We start from the raw sequence: 20,015 nt of genomic DNA, 5'->3' as shown, positions 1-20,015 counted from the left end.
TCTGCTTCTGTTGGCTGCATGTACATCTGTGTTGCCTGACTAATGTGTATTGTGCTAAAGATGTGCTTTTCCAGGGAGCACATTGAGATAAATTTGGAAACCATTAAAATGAGATGACACTGAGCATATTGAGTGTCCAATAAGTGGGCGAATGCTGCGTGCCCCTTGCCCGAGTTAACTTTCCATTTGCAGCACCTGGGAACAGCAGCAGTCATCAAAGACTGAGTGAGAATGAAGGCAAAGACCTCAATCAAAAGAAGGCAGCTCAGCCGACCACTGTCCTCAGATCTCCCCCCCGCCTCACAGCGGTCAGGATACAGAACGCTCCTGACGTGAGCTTGTCCCTGCAAGGGACTTCTAGGCACCTGTGCAAAATGACATTTGATTGCCTTTACAAATTGGTTACTAAGAAAGTGAAATGAAATAAATTAAAAAAAAAAAAGATAGAGTCGATGCTTTTTTTTTTTTTTAAGCGAATTCACCAGAGTTTAAGACTCTTACTTGACAAGTGCTTCCCTTTGAAGAGTCTTTACAAATTTTACTTGAAATGGATCTGGAACTCCTATTTCAATTGCTTTCAAGGTGTGTGGGATGTTCTTTAGAATATCCTCCACAGCGACCCTAAATCATCCTTTGGGAGGATTTGAAAAGATAGCAACATAGCCAGGAGTCCTTCAGAATCAGGTCAGCTAGAAGAAAAAGGGGTGATTATTTTTGGTTAAAACGGGGAGTAATTATGAAATAGTGACCTCAGATTCCTTATGTGATTTGCGAACTCCCTCTGAAGGTATTCCAGGAAGTGCCTTCCGAACACTGACAGCATTTTTATTGCAAGTATGAAACAATTTTCTGGGAATAAGATTTCCTGGACATAGACGTCTTGGTGTGTTAATTCTTAAAGTCTCATTGTTTGCTAGATTTACCCCATATTTCGATGTGAAATGCACACTGTAGTTATGTGCTAAATAAATGGTTAACGATTTTCCCTGTTCATCACTGTGGGCTCCCTAAAGGATTTTAAACCAAAAATATATACTCTTCTAATGATTCTTTCTTTTCTTTCTTCTTTTTTTTTTTCTTTAAAGCAGGAAATACAATATAATGAGTTGCATGGATTTAATTCCATCTTAATGTTGATGTGCTGTCATGAGCCATCAATGCTTCCCATCTGTTACTTTGCATGTAAGACTTGGGATTTATGTAACGTGAGTGCCATTTAAAAATAGAGACAGAAGAGAGAAAGGAAAGCATGCACGTTGGCAGTCGCTGTTGGTGTGGGAAAGAACCCTGGTATTCGCATCACATTCACGCAGCCTCAGGGGATGGGGTTTGGCAGACTCCAATGTATTTCACTCCTTACAGGGAAGTCTGACTGATTCACCTGCCCTGTAATATGCCCCCATTTCAACACCTGCTCAGTGCTCTGTTCCCATTCTTCAAGAAATAGGAGAACACATTTCTCTCTCTCTCCTGATTCCCTAAAGCTGCCAAAGTGAGTCATCTTGGTCAGTGCAAAGATCATGAACTTGGTGAACCTGATTGTTAAACTATTCCCACTTCCTGGCTTTGACACTTTGATGCATTACTTAATATGAGGGTGCTTCAAAAAGTTGGTGGAAAAATGGAGTTAAAGATAAGTTAAGGTAGTCTCTGACAAGTAGCTACCAGAGGGCAGTGTCTCTACTAGATTTTCAGTGGATTATAGCCATGGTTATTTATAGCAACACTAGAAGATGTCTCCTTGAAAACATATAGAGATTCTGGAATGTGATTCCCGGCATCTGATGTGATCCAGATAAAGACAAAGACAGATTTTCTGTAACTTAGGAAGACGCTGGGAAAGAGCTGCCCTCCCTGCCTTTTCCTAAAGAGTCGTAGAAGCCCACACCCTGTCACATGGAGTTAGTGCAACTGCACAGGGCTACACGGCTTAGCACTTCCTGCAATAAGAACAAGGCGAAGCAAAGAATGGGGCGAAGAAGAGCTTAAGGGAGCAGCTCAGTAACTGAGAGGAACAGAGAAGCTGCAGAGGAAGAGCTTCATTTTCCAGCATTTTTTTGAAGCAGGAAAAAGTTGATTTATGCAGTGCCTAATTGTATGTTATCAACCTGTCTGCAAGATGAGCTAATTTAATCGTGTAGTGTAGCAACGTCTGTGCTGTGCAAGATGAGGCTAATGATAACTTGTAATGTATCGTGAAGGTGAAGAAATCTTTGTTATATGAGCATAGGCAAAAAACATTTTAATGAGGCCATCAAAAATTTTATTTTCAAGAATGTTGAATAATATAGCAAAATATCTTAGGATTGTGTTGTGAAAAAATGCAATATGCATTTGAATATAAACTTTGATATATCTGCATAGAAAAAAGATGAAGCTGAATTACATCAATATATTAATAATTACTATAAGTAATGAAATTCTAGATGATTTTTTTATTCGAAAGACAGAATTACAGAGGCAGAGGCCTTCCATCTGCTGGTTGACTCCCCAAAATGGCCTCAACAGCCGTGGCTGGGCCAGGCTGAAGCCAGGAATCAGTATCTTCCTCCAGGTCTCCCTTGTGAGTACAGAGGCCCAAACAGTTGGGTCACCTTCCACTGCTTTCCCAGGCGCATTGGCTGAACCAGAAGTGGAGCAGCTGGAACTCAACTCAAACCAGTGCCCATTTGCCATGCTGGTGCCTTAGGTGGTGGCTCAACCACCTATGCCACAGCATCGGCCCCTAGATGATTTTTTATTTCTGATTTATATTTACCTAAATTTTCAGAGTTGCCTAAAATGATTATGTATGTTTTTTACAGTCAGTAAAAGAGTAATAGTAAAATGTGAAGAGAAGAATGAAATCATAGTGCAGGTTTCAATCCCATCAAGGTGGCATGTGCCAATGCCATCTCACTACTCCAAGTGATCAATTTCAGTTCACAATTGATCATAATGAAAGGACTAAGAGTCAAAGGGAGCACATAAACAAGTCTAGTATCTGCTAACACCAACCGATAGAATAAATAAAGGGGAGAGTGATCCAACATGGGAAGTGAGATACTCAGCAGACTCATAGAATGGCGGATGTCCTAAATAGCACTCTGGCCTCAGAATCAGCCCTAAAGGCACTCGGATCTGGCTGAAAAGCCCATGAGAGTATTTCAGGCATGGAAAGCCAAGACACTCTGGCAAAAAGATCTCTGTGAGTGAGATCCCAGTGGAAAGAACAGGTCTTTAAAGAGGGAGGTGCCTTTCTCTGAAGGGAGGAGAGAACCTCCACTTTGACTATGACCGTGTCTAAACAAGATAAGAGTTGGAGAACTCAAGGGGCTTCCATAGCCTTGGAAACTCATAACTGGTGCATAGGGAGATTACTGATGCCATAAACAGGAGTGTCAATTGGTAAAGTCAACAACAGGAGTCACTGTGCACTTACTCCTCATGTAGGATCTCTGTCCTTAACGTGCTGTACACTGAGGCTTAATGCTATAACGAGTACTCAAACAGTATATTTCACTTTGTGTTTCTATGGGGGTGCAAACGACTGAAATCTTTGCTTAATGTACACTAAACTGATCTTCTGTAAAAAAAAAAAAAAAAAAAAAAAAAGAAAGAAATTATCAATTCCCAACTTGACTCTCACTGGGATTAAACATGACAATAGGTCTGATCTGATTTCATCATCATTTAAAAAAAATCATCTATTATTTTTCACTTTATGTTTCTGTGTGGGAGCAAACTGTTGAAATACTTACTTAAGGTATACTAAGCTGATCTTCTGTATATTAAGATAATCGAAAATGAATCTTGATGTGAATGGAAGGGGAGAGGGAGTGGGAAAGGGGAGGGTTGTGGGTGGGAGGGACGGTATGGGGGGGGAAGCCATTGTAACACATGAGTCGTACTTTGGAAATTTATATTCATTAAATAAAAGATTAAAAAAAAAAAAAAGAAAAAAAAAAAAAAAAAGAAATCATAGTGCAGGAGCATCCAGGACCCAAAGCCAGAGCCTTTGGGGCAGTGGGGGACTACACATGCACACACAAGCCCTGCCTGAGAGGACATGAGGGACTCAGCAGTGTGACTTGTCTTTCCAGGTGTCCAGGGCTACAGACGCGCAGGCCCACTTGGAGAGCCGCACGTTCAACATCGCGATCTTGCCGCAGACGCCGGAAGCGCCCCGCCTCTCTGTGGGGAGGTCTCTCCATATGACAGTGAGTTGGGTGGGGCAAGCACTGTGCGCCCAGATGCAATGTCCTGATTGGGTATGCAGTGAGAGCTTTGCCCCCGTCACAGCCTCTGGGGCTGTCAACACCAACCCTGGGAACACGTTTCTCACGGAGCTGGAAAAGAAACGAATTCCATCTTGACCCTCCAGCTTTTGTCAATGGTGCAAACAGTTTTCGGGGCTTTTTCTTGAATCCTTGGATGAAATCTGAGGCCCATGTCGGCAACACCATTTGGTTATAGTTGGTCAGCTAAGGACAGCGCCACCTAGCTGGGAAACAGGGGTTCCGTGTTTTTAGAAGCCCTGGTGGAAATTTCCTTTCTACTATAAAAGCTTCCTGGAGAAACTGATGCTGGATCCTGAGAGATAAGCAACAATTACCTAAATAAAAATTGGGGGCAGGTTAGGAGGAATGCATACATGATGGCAGAGGGTGCTTCCGTAGGCAGAAAAAGTAAGCGAAAGACTGAGAAGTGAGAGAGACGAGGACCCTGCAAACAGTTTAATCGAACCAGAGCGAGTGAGAAAGGCAGGGATGGCATAGCAGGGCTGTGAAGGTCATGGCACTGGATCACAGAAGGCCTTGTATGCTGTATGGGCAGGAGTGCAGCATGTGGAAAGATCTGAAGAAAGATGACAACTAAATTAGCCCACAAAGCTCGGTTGAGACAATTAGCAACTCCACCGTCACCCTGTGTCTGGGGTGGTGGAATGCCAGAACGCCCCTTCCAGACATAGCCACAAGCAGGCAAGACCTTGTAAATTAATTATTGTGGGTCTACATTTTAGCTAGCACCCACATAATTATACTCCAAAGCAGTGCATCAGCCTTGAGCCACAACAAAGAGAATAATAATAGTTTCAGAAATTATGGGTCTGGGGCATGACAGAGACATAAAGGGGAAAATAGAAAGTTTTTAATGAATAGCTGGTATTGGTATTTCCACCATAAACCGTAATTTAAAGAAATCATAATTCAGCAGCACTATAAAGTCTATAATTCATCATTCTGACTGGAGGAACTTGCATCAGAATTTTCTCTAAACTGTAAAGAAAAATGTGCATGCACATCTCTTGCCAAATGCTAATGCAGTGTTATTTTGAGTTGAGAGGGGAAAAGTATGGGCCTGGAGCCATGAAGACAGTGCCATTCCCTGTGTTTCTATGGCCCTCTGAAGCCTGACCTGAAGTTGCCTAACCTTTTAGCTTGTGTGTTTGCAGATCAAGTCTGCCCAGTTCAAATTTAGGATATCTCAAAGGTTAGTTTATGGTAAAATGTGATTGATTTGCCTACATGTTACTTTAGGCATTCACAGTTTGTATTTCTTTTGATATTAATTAGCGCCATGACTGTAGGCCATTCAATTCAGTGATTTTTGACTCATGTAAGTGTACAAGTTTTATACATTTAGTAACTACATTATGAATACATTTGGGAATAAGTATATATATTCATCTATGGGTTTAAAGGTAGGGATCTACTCTCCAGTCATGCATTTAGTCCCTAATTCATAAATGCCTTTGAACACCTAATTTATGCCAAGAGCTGTATGGGACATTGGAAGTTCAGTGACCATGAAACACACGCTCTATTCTCAAGGAACTTTCAGGCTAGGAGACAAGCACATCAGTAAGCCACGATAACCCAATGGTAAGTGCATGACAGAGCAAGGACATGGAATGTAGGGAGCAGGGTCCGTCTCCCACAACATGGCAGGGCACCCGGAGGGGAGAAATAAGTACTGAGACTGTGGACTGAAACTAACTCTATGCATCTGATCTCCCACCATATGGCGCTGAGAGGGAGTAAACAAATCTTACACAGCTGCTTCATCAATTAGCTGATTCCTGATCCAACCCCTGATTGGAGGAAAGCGGCGTGCTCAGCACGCGGGCAGCGGAGCATGGATTGGTGGGAGAGGACTATAAAAGGGGGAGAGAGACAGCATGCGGGGGCCCCCCTGAGAGAGTCGGTCGGAGAGCTCGTTGGTGCCGCTCCTCCGTGGAGGCGGGGGAGCGGCAGCAAACCCAGGAAGGACCGGGGAAAGAAAACAGCGTCCGGTGTCGTTTCTCCGCGAGCAGGGGAGCAACAATGGAAGATGTGGCAGGGCCCCTAAACTGGCAGGGCATGGAGAGAACCATGGATGGCTTCATCTGGGTCTGGGCTGGTTGAGTTTGCATTACCTTGGCATTAACTTGAGTTCTCAAACTTAAGCCTGCATTAGAGTCACCTGTAGAGTTTCTTGAACCACAGATTCCCAGAATCTACCTCAGAGTTTTCTAACCCAGTAGCCCTGATGTTGTAGGGCCAAGAATATGCCTTTTGAACAAGTTCCTGGATGGTGCTGTCTGCTGCTGCTCAGCTCACCACACTTAGAAAACCATGCCACAAATGAAAAAACGGGACAATGCATTCCTGGCAGAAGGAGCAGCAAATGAGAAAGACGGAGACCTGGGCGAATATGACGTGTTTGACGAATTGCAGGTGGTTCAGTTGGCTAGAGTGGGAATCCCTAGGTGAAAACCCAACAAGGAGTGAGGGTAAGATCCCGGAGGATGTCTAAGAGAAGAGGAATGCGTATCCGTTTTGTCCTGAAAAGTGACTGGGTCTAGTAGGATATTGAAGAATTTGTAGCAGAGAAGTGCTGGGTCGGATTTTTAATGCTCGTAGGAAGACCACTCTGGCGTCAGGGTACAGAACATCCCAATGGAGAGACACATAGGCCATTGCAGTTGTCTGGGAAAGCTAGTGACACAAACTCTGTACAGTGACAATAAGGATTAAGAGGACTTTTTTTTAACTGTTTAAAATGTGTATATTTTATGTGTTTGAAGAGAGAGAGAAGTCTGCTGGTTCACTCCCAAAATACCTGTAATAGCCCAGGCTGGGCCAGGTTGAAGCCAGGATCTGGGAGCTCGATCCAGGTTTCCCACAGGGTGGCAAGGACCGAGCTACTTGAGCCATCATCTGCTGCCTTCCAGGGTGCTTATGAGCAGAAAGCTGGAATTGGGAGCGGGGCTGGAATTCAAACCTAGGCACACTCATATGGGATGATGATATCCCATGTGGCATCTTAACCATTGCTGCCAAATACCCATCCAAAGTTAGGGAGATCTTGAAGAAAGATTTTTCACACTCTCACTCACTGTAGCATTATTCACAATGACCAAAGAAGTAGAAGCAATCTATATGTCCTTTGACTGATAAATAGGTAAATAAATACACAGGCAAGACTATTGCTCAGCCTTAAAAAAGGAGAGCTGGCACAGAGCTAAAGTCTGAGGACATCATGCTAAGTGAAAAGCCAGTCATGAAAGGACAAAGACTCCCCACGTAAGTAGAGCATCTAAAGGAGTCAGATTTTTAGCAAATAAAGCAGACTGGTAGTTTCCAGACGTGGGCTTGGCAGTGGGAGAGGCAGAACAGGGGAGTTGTTCAGTGGGTATGCAGTTTGTTGTACAAGATGGGAAATGTTCTCGAGATCTGTTGTACAACAATACAATTAACACTCTGGTATTGTTCATTTAAACATCATTCAGGTGGTGAGAGAAAGGAAGAGAGTAGATAGATATATCTGGAGACACTGGCCAATTCAATAGGGGAGGCATTTGAAACACCCCAGTTTCCTTTCTTTTTTATTTATTTTCATTTTTTATTTGAAAGGCAGAGAGAGAGAGAGACTGACTGACAGAGAACTTCCATCCACTATTTCACTCTCCAAGTGGCTGCAACAGCTAGGGTTGGGCCAGACTGAAGTCAGCAGCCCAGAACTCCATCTAAGTTTCCCAAGGGGGTGGCAGGGATCCAAGCACTTGGGCCATCAGCTGTTGCCTCCCAGGATGTGTATTAACAGGAAGCTGCATTAGAATCAGAGTAGCCAGGACTCAAACTAGGCATTGTAGCATGAGATGGGGCATCCCAAATGATGACTTAAATCCTGTGCCAAATCCCCACACTCCCCACCCCAATTTAAAATAATTTTTTTCAAGAAACCCAGAGAAAGGGAGCTCTCATTCACTGTTTCATTCCTCAAATGCCCACAATGACCAATACTGGGGCAGGCCAGATCCACAAGCCGGGTACTCATTCTAGGTCTCCCATGTGAGTAGCAGAAACCCAATTACTTGAGCCATCACCTGCTGCGTCCCCGGATCTTCATTAGCAAGAAGTTGTAATTGGGAGCCAGAGCCAGATTGCAGAGCACTGATGTGGAGCACAGGCATCCCAGCTAGCGCCAAAATTGCTTGGCCAAATGCCTGCCCCATCACCCCAGTTTCTTAGTATACAGAGGTGTCACTCATTGTGATCAGAAATGAGTGTACTTCAAAAGTTCATGGAAAATGGAATTACAAGGTAAGTTTATTTTGATGCTAAAAATTTTTGAAGTCTATGCCTAAAAGGGATTTTCGAAAAGTCCATAGAAAATGCATAAAAATCATACATGCATTACAAAATGCTTTTGTATCAAGATAAACACCCATTGTAGGGGAAGATTTCAAATGTACTTTATTTCTTCAACAATGCTGTGTTTTAATACAATGTTTTTATTTGGCATCATCGAGGAGTGGGTTTTGAAACAATTCCCTCTTCCTCCAAGCTGGGGCACTTACTGGAGTCTCTCTTCCTTTGAGGTGACTCTGCCAACAGCACACAGGTTCCATTCGATTCCAGGGTTTGTGGCTGTATGTGTCTACACATCACACACAACACAGCTCCACTAACTGACACAGCAGTACCCCATTTGTCATGAAAATCAGGTGTACATTTCTGGCGGCTCTGTCTTCCATTGCTTGCTGAATGCCTTAAAGTTAGACTCAGTGTGTTTTGGGCCAAGAGGGGCTTTGCCAATCTGAAGCCAGCGCTGCTGCCACCTCAGAGGCTGACAGGTGGGAGTTGGCTTAGGTATCCTTGCAGAGAGCCCTAAAGGACACAATGGCTTTCCGCTGGGTCCTTCAGCACACTACACTTATCTTTTAATTGCCCTTTTCTGTGAACTTTTGGAAGTCCCCATGTATAAGGGGACTTGGGGAAGCAGGCCTGCTTGGGTTTGGTATGGGCTGTGCTGGAGCAGAATGAGTGAGAGTGAGAATGAGGCAGTGGATTCACAGGTGTGATGAGTGTGGTGGGGGCCAGGGGAGAGGCAGGTCCTGCAGGGTCTCATACAACCCTGGGAGAACTGGCTTTTATGCTGAGTAAAACGAGAAGCCATTGCAGGGGACTGGCAGAGCTCTCATACCCTTCCTAAAGGAATCGTGCTGGCTGCTGGCTGAGATAGACTCTATGGGAGGTGAGAGAGCCAGAGGGAGGTCCTGATCCGTCCACAGGAGAGAACCCTGCTGGGAGGGCGGGGGCAGCACTGCTGCATTCTGGATGGAGTTGGAGGTAACGTGGCCGTTATGAAAACCATTATTCTGTGATCTTTTTTTGGTTGATACGTAAGATATGAAAAAGCATCTTCTGCCATGATTCCTATGAAGTTTAATCTCTCATTTCTTACTTTGTTTTCTTGTGAAGTAGTGGACATTCAAAATCGCCAATATGAAAATTGGTTATACTTTAATGTATTTCAAGCTTGAGATTGATTTCTTCAGAGTCAAGTCCTTACTGCCTCTTCTGCTCTCTATCTCTAGTAGTACAGAGGTAGCATCAATAAGTTACAAGATAGGGTATCTTTGGTTTTGACTGGAACATACTTCTCTTTTCCATACTCCTATGTCCATAATCATGCTCTCTTCTATCACTTTGTTGATTTAAGGACATCAGAAATCTCTCATGGTACTCGGAGAGTTTTTAGTGATTTTGATGGTTTGGAGAGTAGAAGGTGACGAGCAGCACTGAGCGTTGCACTGCCCCTGTACTGCGCTGTCCACGTGTCATTGACCACACATGGCACACATGGATGGGCTGTAAACGCCTGATAGAGTGCGTACAGTTAAATTTGTTGCCTTGTTTTATTGCAGCTGAGAGACCAGCTGCTCTTCATAATTCTCATTTTCCGTGCTCGTTACATTCCAGACCTGAGCATGGGCCTGAAATACGACTCGTTCCTAGAGGAGGATTGTCCTAACCTGCAAATGCTGCCTCTCCCCGGGACAAGTATGCCTTGGGGACAATTCAAAGCAACTACAACCTTCAATCTTTTCATGGTTAAGGGGAAGAACACCACACCCTCCTCCCGAGAACAGGACTGAGTGCTGCTTAATCCTTCCCTAAGCGGGGAATTCCTTCTGAGAGAAGCAGGGCTGCATGTCAACTCGAAGCCACCTCCAGGGCTCAGTTAGAAGAGCTGCTTTGTGACATCATGAAGGCTCCGGGCAAAAAGCCCAGGTTCAGGGCAGTTTTCCCTTTTCTCCTCTCCACACTGTTTTTGCTCCTGTCCCCAACCCACTGTCCAACATGCATACGGATGGATTCTGAATCTCTTTGTTTCTCTGTTACTGAGTTGCGGGTGTGCACAGGTGAATGGATGGTCAAAGCAGCAAGCTCATTGACCCTCTGATTAATGTTGCTTGACTGATTAATTGAGTCCTGAAAGCTACGGGGGAAAGCCACATCTAGTTCTTAGCAACAGTAGAATGAGGGCAATGAAATACTAGGGATTTTTATATGGTTTTTTTTGGGGGGGGGGATTTTTATGTGTTTTAACACTCTTAAACCCCTGAATGCAAACGATGAGCTTCTCTTGGTGTTTGAAGTGGGCTCATCGTTAGCCCTTGGAAACCAGAAGGCATCGTAGTTCCTTTAGGAAAGCATGGAGCTGGGGTTCTGCTCTGCAGAACTACCTCGGGCCAAGACTTAAATCTCTAGCTGGATCCTCATGCATCTTAGCCAAATTCTTCCTCAGCGATTTGAGCTGCAGGAGCAGAGACGTGAACCAGTGTGGGTAGTGATGCCTCATTTTCAAACGTGCTTTGCTGCAGGTTCCTCCTAGGTGTCGCTCCCCCTCTTCGCGGAGGAACGACACAGGACCCTGCGCTGTTCTTTTGTCTGCTCAGCCCTTCCCGGGTTTGCTGCTGGTCCTTTCCGGGTTGGCTGCCGATCCCTTCCACCTCCGTGGAAAGGTGGCTCCCCCTGCCACTTTCCCCACTTCCGCGGGGGAGCGGCACACCGCCGGCCGGCTCTCTCGGGGGCTGCTCAGACGTTATCCGGATGTTCCCCTTAGATGTTCCTGGTGCATGTTGTCTCTCTCCTCCTTTATAGTCCTCTTCCACCAATCCCAACTCTGCTACCCACACGCCGAGTACGCTGCTCTCCTCCAATCAGGAGCAGGATCAGCTCCTGCAGGTTACTGGTCGAACTGGAGGCAGCTGTGTAAAAGTTGTTTACTCCTCTCCCAGCGCCATATTGTGGGAGAGCAGATGCATAGAATAAGTCTTAATTCCAGTAACTTAGTCTAGTCCGAGTTGCTCCCCACACTAGGGAAAAAGTAATCCTGTTGGGAGCCCCATGGCATGCATGGGGCAGGGGGAGGGAAACATCACGGTGCAAGGAAACCTGACAAGGGCTCCATACACCTGACAGATTCTTGAGGCTGAGACAGATCTTCAGTGCAAGAGATAGGACAGGGTCCTTCTTTTAAGCTTTTGAGAAAGTCTTTCTAATTGTGACTGATTTCTAAGCCCAGAGAGAATTTGGTTTTGCTTTCTTAATATAGGACTTGTGTTTGCTTCTGAGCTTTGTTTTTAAGGCACTGTTTTCTATTTCTTTCATCTTAAATTTTGTTCAGGCACGGGAAGATGGCCTGACCGTCATCCAGCCTCATTCCCTCTCCTTTGTTAACTCCGAAAAGCCAAGTGGGAAGATTGTATATAACATTACCCTCCCTCTGCCCCCAAATCAAGGTAAGATGTACCCTCTATCATCTCTCTAGTTGTTGACAAGTGTGGAAAACCCTGGGGTTTTGTCTGCTTGTATGCAAGGAGATGCTTGTGGAAGTTTCAAGGAGAAACAATGAATCATACCCCCATCGAATCTGTCCTCTGGATTACAGCTAACTGGGAGAGAGTGAGGCACTATGGTCAAACAGATGGAAGTGGATCTGTGAGCCTTGGTGTTGACAGCTGCACTGGAGAGCATAGTGTCACTGGATTGAGCTCTGGACACTCACTGCTCTGTAGGGTCTCTAGGGGCAGAGCCTGCCCTGATGAGGTTTTGAGGAGGCAAGACCAGGACAAGCATGTGGTTAACGCAAGGTCTTCCCTAGAGCCCAAAGGAGGCTGAGCCACATGTATTGAGTTCCTCTCTTGATCGGATGATAAGGCACTCCTCTTCCCCTAGGGGAACAAGGCAGTATAGAACTCTGGGCTGAGGATAGCTGGGTCTCATGGTCAGTTCCCAGCCACTAGATTGCTTCACTCTGGACTTAACTAGTCAGCCTGTGGCCAGCAGAGGTGTTGCTGCCCTTCGTGGGAAGATCAGCTTCTATTAATACTGCTCTGTTTCCACTGCTGAGACTGTCTCCCAAGCCCTAGATGTGGAGCTCGCCTATGATCAAATTCCCAAGGAGAAGGAAAAGTCTGAGACATAAATTGCAACCCCTTTGATAAAGCCCAAGGAAACTGAACATCTAAAAGTTATCCCTCCCTGTGCACCTGCAGAACTTTGAAATGATGGGCAATTCTGCAGCCCCCCCCCAGAGCATTTCTCACAAGCAAAGTGACCCTCACAAATGCAGTTCTTAGAATAATCAAGATCCACGTGGCCGTCGTCAAAGACGACCTCAGAGTCTAAGGAGTTTCTGAAGGAAAGAGGGCGAATTGAGAAAACTCTCTTTGTGGCTTCAGTAGAAGACAAGTCTGTGCCAGTTTCTCAGGGACCCTGGCTGTTGAATTGAAACTCAGTGAGAGACTCTCATAATCATCTGGGAAAAAAATCTGGTCTAAGGCACATTAGGGGCAGTGGTTAGTACCTTACTGTGGTTTATATTCAGTGCACCCTAATCAGTTGTCTGTGGGTTTCCCTCCTCTTAAATAACTAGAGAGTAGTCTACCAAGAACAGGCCGAGGTCATTTGCTCTTAAAGGATGAAAGACACCCCCCGCCCCAACACCAGCAGCAACAGCAGGAGAGGGGCGTGCTGTGGCTCAGGTTACTGGTGACACTCATGCCAGCCTCTTCCCCCGCAGGACTCATCGTGCACCGGGACCAGCCTCAGGTTCCCATCCGGTATTTCACGCAGGAAGATATTAACCTGGGCAAAATCCTGTACCGTCCTCCCGCTGCAGCCCCGCACCTGCAGGAGATCATGGCTTTCTCCTTCGCTGGTAATGCTCTATCCTCTGCCTGGAGACGCTGGTAACAGATGCCCCCTAACTTTTCCCATGGTCTTATGGACAGTTTGATGATACTGCCTTGCAGCTCTTTTAAATCGTGTTGAGACCTGTTGGCTTAGTATGTAGCATGATGTCAAGTGTGTAGTGTGGGCTCAGTTCTGTTCTGTTCTGTTCATTTATTCATGCATGGATGGAGGCATACTTCCAGTAAGTCTGGATTTTCTGCTGGCTGTGTGTCACTGATTGAGCTGTTGGAGTTAAAACGGTGAGCAAAAGGAGGCACGGATCTGCTCTTAGCAAGTTTGGGGATCTAGAGAGGAACAGTATTTGATAAATAATTCCAGTGGTAAGAGTTTAACTGCAGATTTGAGATAAGAGCTCTGGAAAGGAGGAAGAATGTTCAGAATGGCACTAAACCAAACAAGACTGATCGTGAGTGGGGGCTGCCCCAGGAAAGTATTGGCAGTGGAGGAGAGGGTGGAAGCCAATGAGGTCAAGTACACATCTTGAGATGGTCAGAGAGCATTCCTGAAAGAAGTCCATGGGTCCATGACCAAAGGCCATGGGAAAGAAGGAATATGGCCTTCTGAGAGTTTAAAAACATCTGAGCGTGCGGTATTGAGGGTCAAGCATAGTTGGGGATGAGCCTGGTGGGAGAGAGAGGCCAGAGGAAGCCATTAAGGATTTCTGCTTTCTTTTCTTTTTGTAAGATTTATGTATTTGAAAGGCAGAGTTAGAAGAGATTAGGAGAGAGCAAAGGGAGAGGTCTTCCACCTGCTAGATACAATAGGCAGAGCTGGGCTAAGGTAAAGCCGAGGGTCAAGAGCTTCTTCCAGGTCTCCCACATGGGTGCAGGGACCCAAGCATTTGGCCCATCTTCTGCTGCTTTCCTGGGTGCATTATCAGAGAGCTGGCTTGGAAGTGGAGTAGCTGGGACTATAACCGGCACCCATATGGGATACCAGCCATTGCAGGTGGTGGCTTAACCTGCTACTCTGTCGCTCAGCTCACTCCGCAGGCTTGTGGAGGAGTGGCAATGGATTTGCTGTTGTCTCTTTCCCTGGTCCTCCCCGGATTAGCTGCCAGCCCCTCCGCCTCCGTGGAGGGGCGCCCTCTCCCCCCCCCCCCCCCCCGCCGCTTCCCCCGCTTCTGCGGAGGAGCGGCACACCACCGGCCGGCTCTCTCAGGGGTTCCTCAGATGTTCCTCCCGTATGTTGTCTCTCTCCTCCTTTATAGTCCTCTTCCACCAATCCCAACTCTGCTGGCATTCTCTCCCCACGTGCTGAGCACGCTGCTCTCCTCCAGTCAGGGGCAGGATCAGCTCCTGCAGCTTGTTAGTCGAATTGGTGAGGCAGCTGTGTGGAAGTTATTTACTCCCTCTCAGCGCCATATGGTGGGAGATCAGATGCATAGAGTCAGTCTTAATAATCTCAGTGGTCTAGTCCAGTCTCGGTAGTTTCAGTACTTATTAGCCCATAGTCTCAGTACTTATTTGTCTCCCGGGTGCCAGGCCCTGCCATGTTACGGGAGATGGGCCCTGCTCCCCACACTACTCTGCAAAGCCAGCCCCAGGATTTGTGTTTTCATCCTCAGAACAAGAGGAGTCCAGCTGAGGAAGCTATGTAAGCTAGCATTTCATAAGGAACTCTGCAGTGATGTCAGTGGCCTTGGGGGTGTGGGTTGGAGGAGTCCAATGAGGAAGACCCTATAGTACCTCAGGACATGTGTCATGGAGGGATGGAAAATGCACATGAAAACCAGGATCTGATGGAAGACAGCCTTTTAGAGGAAGACTGAACAGAAGAACAATACCTTATCATTAAAGCTCCCGTGAACCCTTCTGCCAAGCCGGGAAGGCCTTCTTTCCTTATCTCTTCCCTTAATGCCACAACCAAAGCTCTGAACAGAGAGCAGGGTTTTGAGCTCCTACCCCTAACTATTTTCTATGCCTTCAAAAATCCTAGAGCTTGTTTCTTTATGATCTTGGACATACCATATAACATGAATGTACGGTATTATTTTTATACAGAAGAACTTCATAAAGATTTTTGGAAAAGTGATCTGAAAAGATAAGTTTACTTCAGTGAAAGAATTTGAAAACCCTGCATTTTGTTCTAAAACATATTTTCCATGAACTTTTTGAAGACTCCTGTATATGAGATTTCAATTTTTTTTTTTTTGCACCAAAGTAAACTTACCATTTAATTCCACTTTCCACAAACTTTTTGAAATACCTTTATGTGATGTTTGTTCACACAGAACATTTGGACATTTCTTATGGTAATTTGGACATACATTAAATAATGTAAAGTTCTTTTCAGATTATGGTAAATTATGAAACTATATTTGCTTTTATGTAACATAAGGACAATTGTCCAGAAAATGGTTAACTGCTTGATTAGATTGAAAATCTCTCAGGGCAAGAATACGCCTCTTCTCTACAGAGTGCCCCCAATGTTTAGTAACTGGGTTAATAGCCCACAGAAATGTTCATGGTTCTCTAAGCTCTACTTTACAAGAAACTCAGGATATCTTGGGATTAGAGAGAAAGAAAGCATGTCAGCCATGGTTGAAGTCATTTCCTTCCAAACCTTACTCGCCTGAGTTCTCAGAGCCTCTTTGGAGAGAGAATCCTGTCGTTTGTAAGCTGTGGGATAAATGCCATGAGATAAATCTCTCCCACAGTAACAGTGTGTAAATCAATGTCCCCAGCATCACTCAAGTCTACAATGGAATTGACCCACCTGAGAGCCCTGTCACTGATATACAGCATCACCCACAATCACCGATTTGTAGGATTTTATGTACTGATAAAATGGGATCAGAATGAATGCATTATAAATCATTCCAGCTGCTATGATATAAATTTTTTCCACTGTGTGCTTCTCTTTGCAACTTAAAAATTAATGCTGGTGCCATTAAATTCAACATAACATTAGCAAATGATCTGGTGATCTTTCCTTAAGCCAGAATAATTTAGAGTAAAATATTCTTTACTTTCCTAACCTCTGACCCATATTTCCTGTCTGTCTTATCTATCTCTGACTCCAACATATTTAATATACTGATTTTCTCTCTTGCTCTTTCAGGTCTGCCAGAGTCAGTAAAGTTTCATTTCACAGGTAAAGTCTTTAATATCAACCTTATTAGAAAATGGAATTTTCCCCTGTATCAGTCCTTTCTTTCTGTGTGCCTTGCTGTTGGAGAGAAAAGTGCATGTCAGAGCATGAGCTGGGAAGCTTCTTGTGGAGACCTCAGCATCCCAGGTGTAGCTCACAGGGCAGTAGAAGATGTCAGCAAAGCGGAGGCATGTTTGGTGTCTATGTGTGAACACTCTGGGGAGAAGCTTTCTTGTCAGGGTAGAGTGAGGATGCTTGACCATAATTAGCGTCCTCACAGAGGTGTATAGATAGGACTGACTACTGCATTATAATCAACCAGCCCTATGTCCTGCTACATATCCTATAGGAAAAAAGCAGTAGTGGGACAGAAAATTGACTCCATCAAACTCCCAGCCCTTTCTTCTTTCTGAGAATTAAAAATCACACTTGAATCAACAGTAAGTTCCAGAATGGTGCCAACTGTTGATCTCAGCCCTTTTGATCTCGGCTCATTTCTAGTAAGAGTCCACTACAAAATTCATAGAATCAGCAATAATGTATAATAACTTTTTTTTTTGACAGGCAGAGTGGACAGTGAGAGAGACAGAGAGAAAGGTCTTCCTTTGCCATTGGTTCACCCTCCAATGGCCGCCACGGCCGGCGTGCTGCGGCCGGCGCACTGCACTGATCGGAAAGCAGGAGCCAGGTGCTTCTCCTGGTCTCCCATGGGGTGCAGGGCCCAAGCACTTGGGCCATCCTCCACTGCCTTCCCTGGCCACAGCAGAGAGCTGGGCTGGAAGAGGGGCAACTGGGACAGGATCCGGCGCCCTGACCGGGACTAGAACTCGGTGTGCCGGCGCCGCAAGGCGGAAGATTAGCCTAGTGAGCCGCGGGCGCCGGCCAATGTATAATAACTTTTTACACTTTACAAAACAACTTATGATAAAAGTTGTCTAATTTAATCCTTATGACAGTATTGCAAGGACAGATATTATTTTAAGCATTTTAAAGCTGGAGATACTGAAAACCATAAAAAGTCAATAATCTTCCAGGTTTCCACCCCTGACAAACTTTGTAGAACCAAGATTTTAATACAAGTTTCTGTCTTTGAGTATGGCATAGTTGGCTTAGTCCGCGCACATATGTGTGTGTGTGCATGTATGTGTGTTGGTCGTGAAAAACAGGTGTCATTGTACCATGCCCTAACTTTTGCCTAGAAGTTTAAGTAGGTGAAGAGCTCATAATTAGTTTCTCTAGAACGTTAAATAAAATGATCCTTAAAATGTATTAAACAATGAAGGGAATGGACCTTGAGCTGACCTTAAATTATCTCGCTTCTACCCAAGGTCAAGTTTCCTTTTCTCTTTTTCCTAAGGAGTAAAGCTTTGGGAATCTGGTAAGAAGAAAACCAATTCCTCTGGAAGAGTTTTGTGAGAGAGAGAATTTATAATTGGGCAGATAATGAATCAAGGCAGCCGCAAGCCCGGCCCTGACGTTAACCCATAAGATGAGGGAGAACAGCTCCTTTTGGGTCGTCAGCTCACATGAGCAGGAAAGCTGATGCGCCTGAGCTGGTTGGCTGCAGGACAAGCACAGACGCTCTGCGCAGTGGTTCTGAGCAAGTAGCGTGCACGAGGCCAGTGGGGCCCGCAGGAGCCATTTAACTCAAAGAGGCACTTTGTTTCTCAGAGAAATCAGAAATGTTGCTCAGAGGGTGCGAGATGTATCACTGCTAATATTTTAATTGTAAATGCTTATGTTTGTTTACCAAACAGTTGTTGTGCTTATGCCTTCTAGTTTCCGATGGAGAGCACACAGGTCCAGAGCTGGTCCTCACCATTCACTTACTTCGCACTGATGGGCAGCCTCCCGTCTTCCAGGTCACGGCTCCCCTGCTTCGCGTCAGCCCAGGAGGCAGCACTTCGCTAGGTAGGAACCATGGCTTTGGAAATGGTGCTGTATTTCTACGGTAGTCCCTCTTCAAGCCTCTTGAGGGTTGGCAGACAGCAGTGACCACCTCTCGCATGCCTTTCCATCCGTGTCTTCCTCCTGCCGTTTCCACGCCTGTACAAGCAGCACAGAGAGAAGGGAACGAACCCTCTAGAGCCACCACTCAGCGGCTTATTTTCCAGCCTCTAGGAGTTTGATTTGTGGACCATCCCTAAAATATAAAGTAACAGAGAGCAGAAAGGATGAGAGGGACGTGGTTTTGAGTAGCTTCTCTTGTTTTCTATTCAGAAAGTGAAAAATAATAGAAGTGACATATGACAGTGACCTTCAGAAGCTGTGAAGTAGGAGACTTGGCCCAGCTATTTTGTGCATCATTTTATTTACTTATTAGTATACGGACCCGTGCTCACTTTCATGATGGCCACAGCAACCCTCTTTAAATTTGACTCCTATGAATTCAGAAAAATATAAAGGGGAGAAACAATGACAGTTAAACACAGGCTGTGGGAATATTTTCTGGAAAAAAATCGACCCCAGCTAGCCAGGGTTGATTGACCTGTGGGCATCCTTTACACATGCCTTCATGTGTACCAGGGGGAGAATGGGCTACAGATTCAGAAACACGTCTAAGTGAACTTTGGGAAAGATCTGCTTGCAATTTGGGTGTTGACCGCAAGGACACTTCAAAAGGTTCGTGGAAACATAAAATTAAAAGACAAGTTTATCTTGATGCAAAACATTCTTGAAATCCGTACCTTTTTCATAACATGCATTTTCCATAACTCTTTGAAGACACTTCATATTTATTTCAAAGATGTTTTTTGCACCAGAATTGAACTTTCCCTTAAATTCCATCTTTCCATGAGCCTGTTGAAGTATGGTCCCATACTATCTGTTTTCATCCTGTGCTTGATTGGAATTCAAAAGCACCGTGTGATGACTCCCAGGTTACTCACAGCCTGGCTTGCAGCCTGGCCTGTGGCTTTAAAGGGCGGAGTCTCTGGTTGCCAAGGAACCCTGGCTCTCACTCTGTCTTACTCTGTTGCTGCAGGGCTTCGGTCGGTGGTGGGAGCTGCTGAGACCACAGCTGAAGACCTCTTCTTCGAGCTCCGGAGGCCTCCCGCGCATGGGGTGCTCCTTAAGCACACAGCTGAGTTCCAGGGGCCCATGGCCACAGGTAGCTGCACGCGGGGTCACTGACCTGCTTGTGTGTGTCCCAGGCAGGAAGGCAGGTGTCTTTCTGAGCAAACTAGGAGCAGATGCTGCCTTTCGTGTTGACCTCACTGCCTAGGTATTTACTTCAGACCTTTTTCCTCTGCCTGCTCCTGCCTCCCAACCCCTTCCTGCCCCCATCCCCACCTCAAAACCCATGAAGCTCTTTCCTCACTTTCTAGGTGAAATTGGTTGCCTTACTTCCAGAACGTGGAGTAAATGCATGGGAAAAAAAAGCCAGAAGAGATGTCAGCTGCCACTTTCCTT

At 45.4% G+C, this 20,015-nt stretch overlaps 1 protein-coding gene across 3 annotated transcripts in view; it reads left to right on the top strand.

Moving 5' to 3' along the window:
- Positions 1 to 20,015, top strand: part of FRAS1 (Fraser extracellular matrix complex subunit 1) — a 499,229-nt gene that overhangs the window by 358,214 nt on the left and 121,000 nt on the right. For all 3 annotated transcript variants that reach the window (XM_051820195.2, XM_051820194.2, XM_051820196.2), the window contains 6 exons: positions 4,083 to 4,199; positions 11,941 to 12,055; positions 13,339 to 13,476; positions 16,575 to 16,607; positions 18,384 to 18,515; positions 19,588 to 19,713. In XM_051820195.2, coding sequence (XP_051676155.2) covers positions 4,083 to 4,199; positions 11,941 to 12,055; positions 13,339 to 13,476; positions 16,575 to 16,607; positions 18,384 to 18,515; positions 19,588 to 19,713 — 661 coding nt within the window. The remainder of the gene's footprint in view (positions 1 to 4,082; positions 4,200 to 11,940; positions 12,056 to 13,338; positions 13,477 to 16,574; positions 16,608 to 18,383; positions 18,516 to 19,587; positions 19,714 to 20,015) is intronic.

This window comes from Oryctolagus cuniculus, chromosome 8 (assembly GCF_964237555.1).
Source record: "Oryctolagus cuniculus chromosome 8, mOryCun1.1, whole genome shotgun sequence".
NCBI classification, from domain to species: Eukaryota; Metazoa; Chordata; class Mammalia; order Lagomorpha; family Leporidae; genus Oryctolagus; species Oryctolagus cuniculus.
Note: the sequence above shows the minus strand (reverse complement) of the source record. Positions and strands in the feature narration are given on the sequence as shown.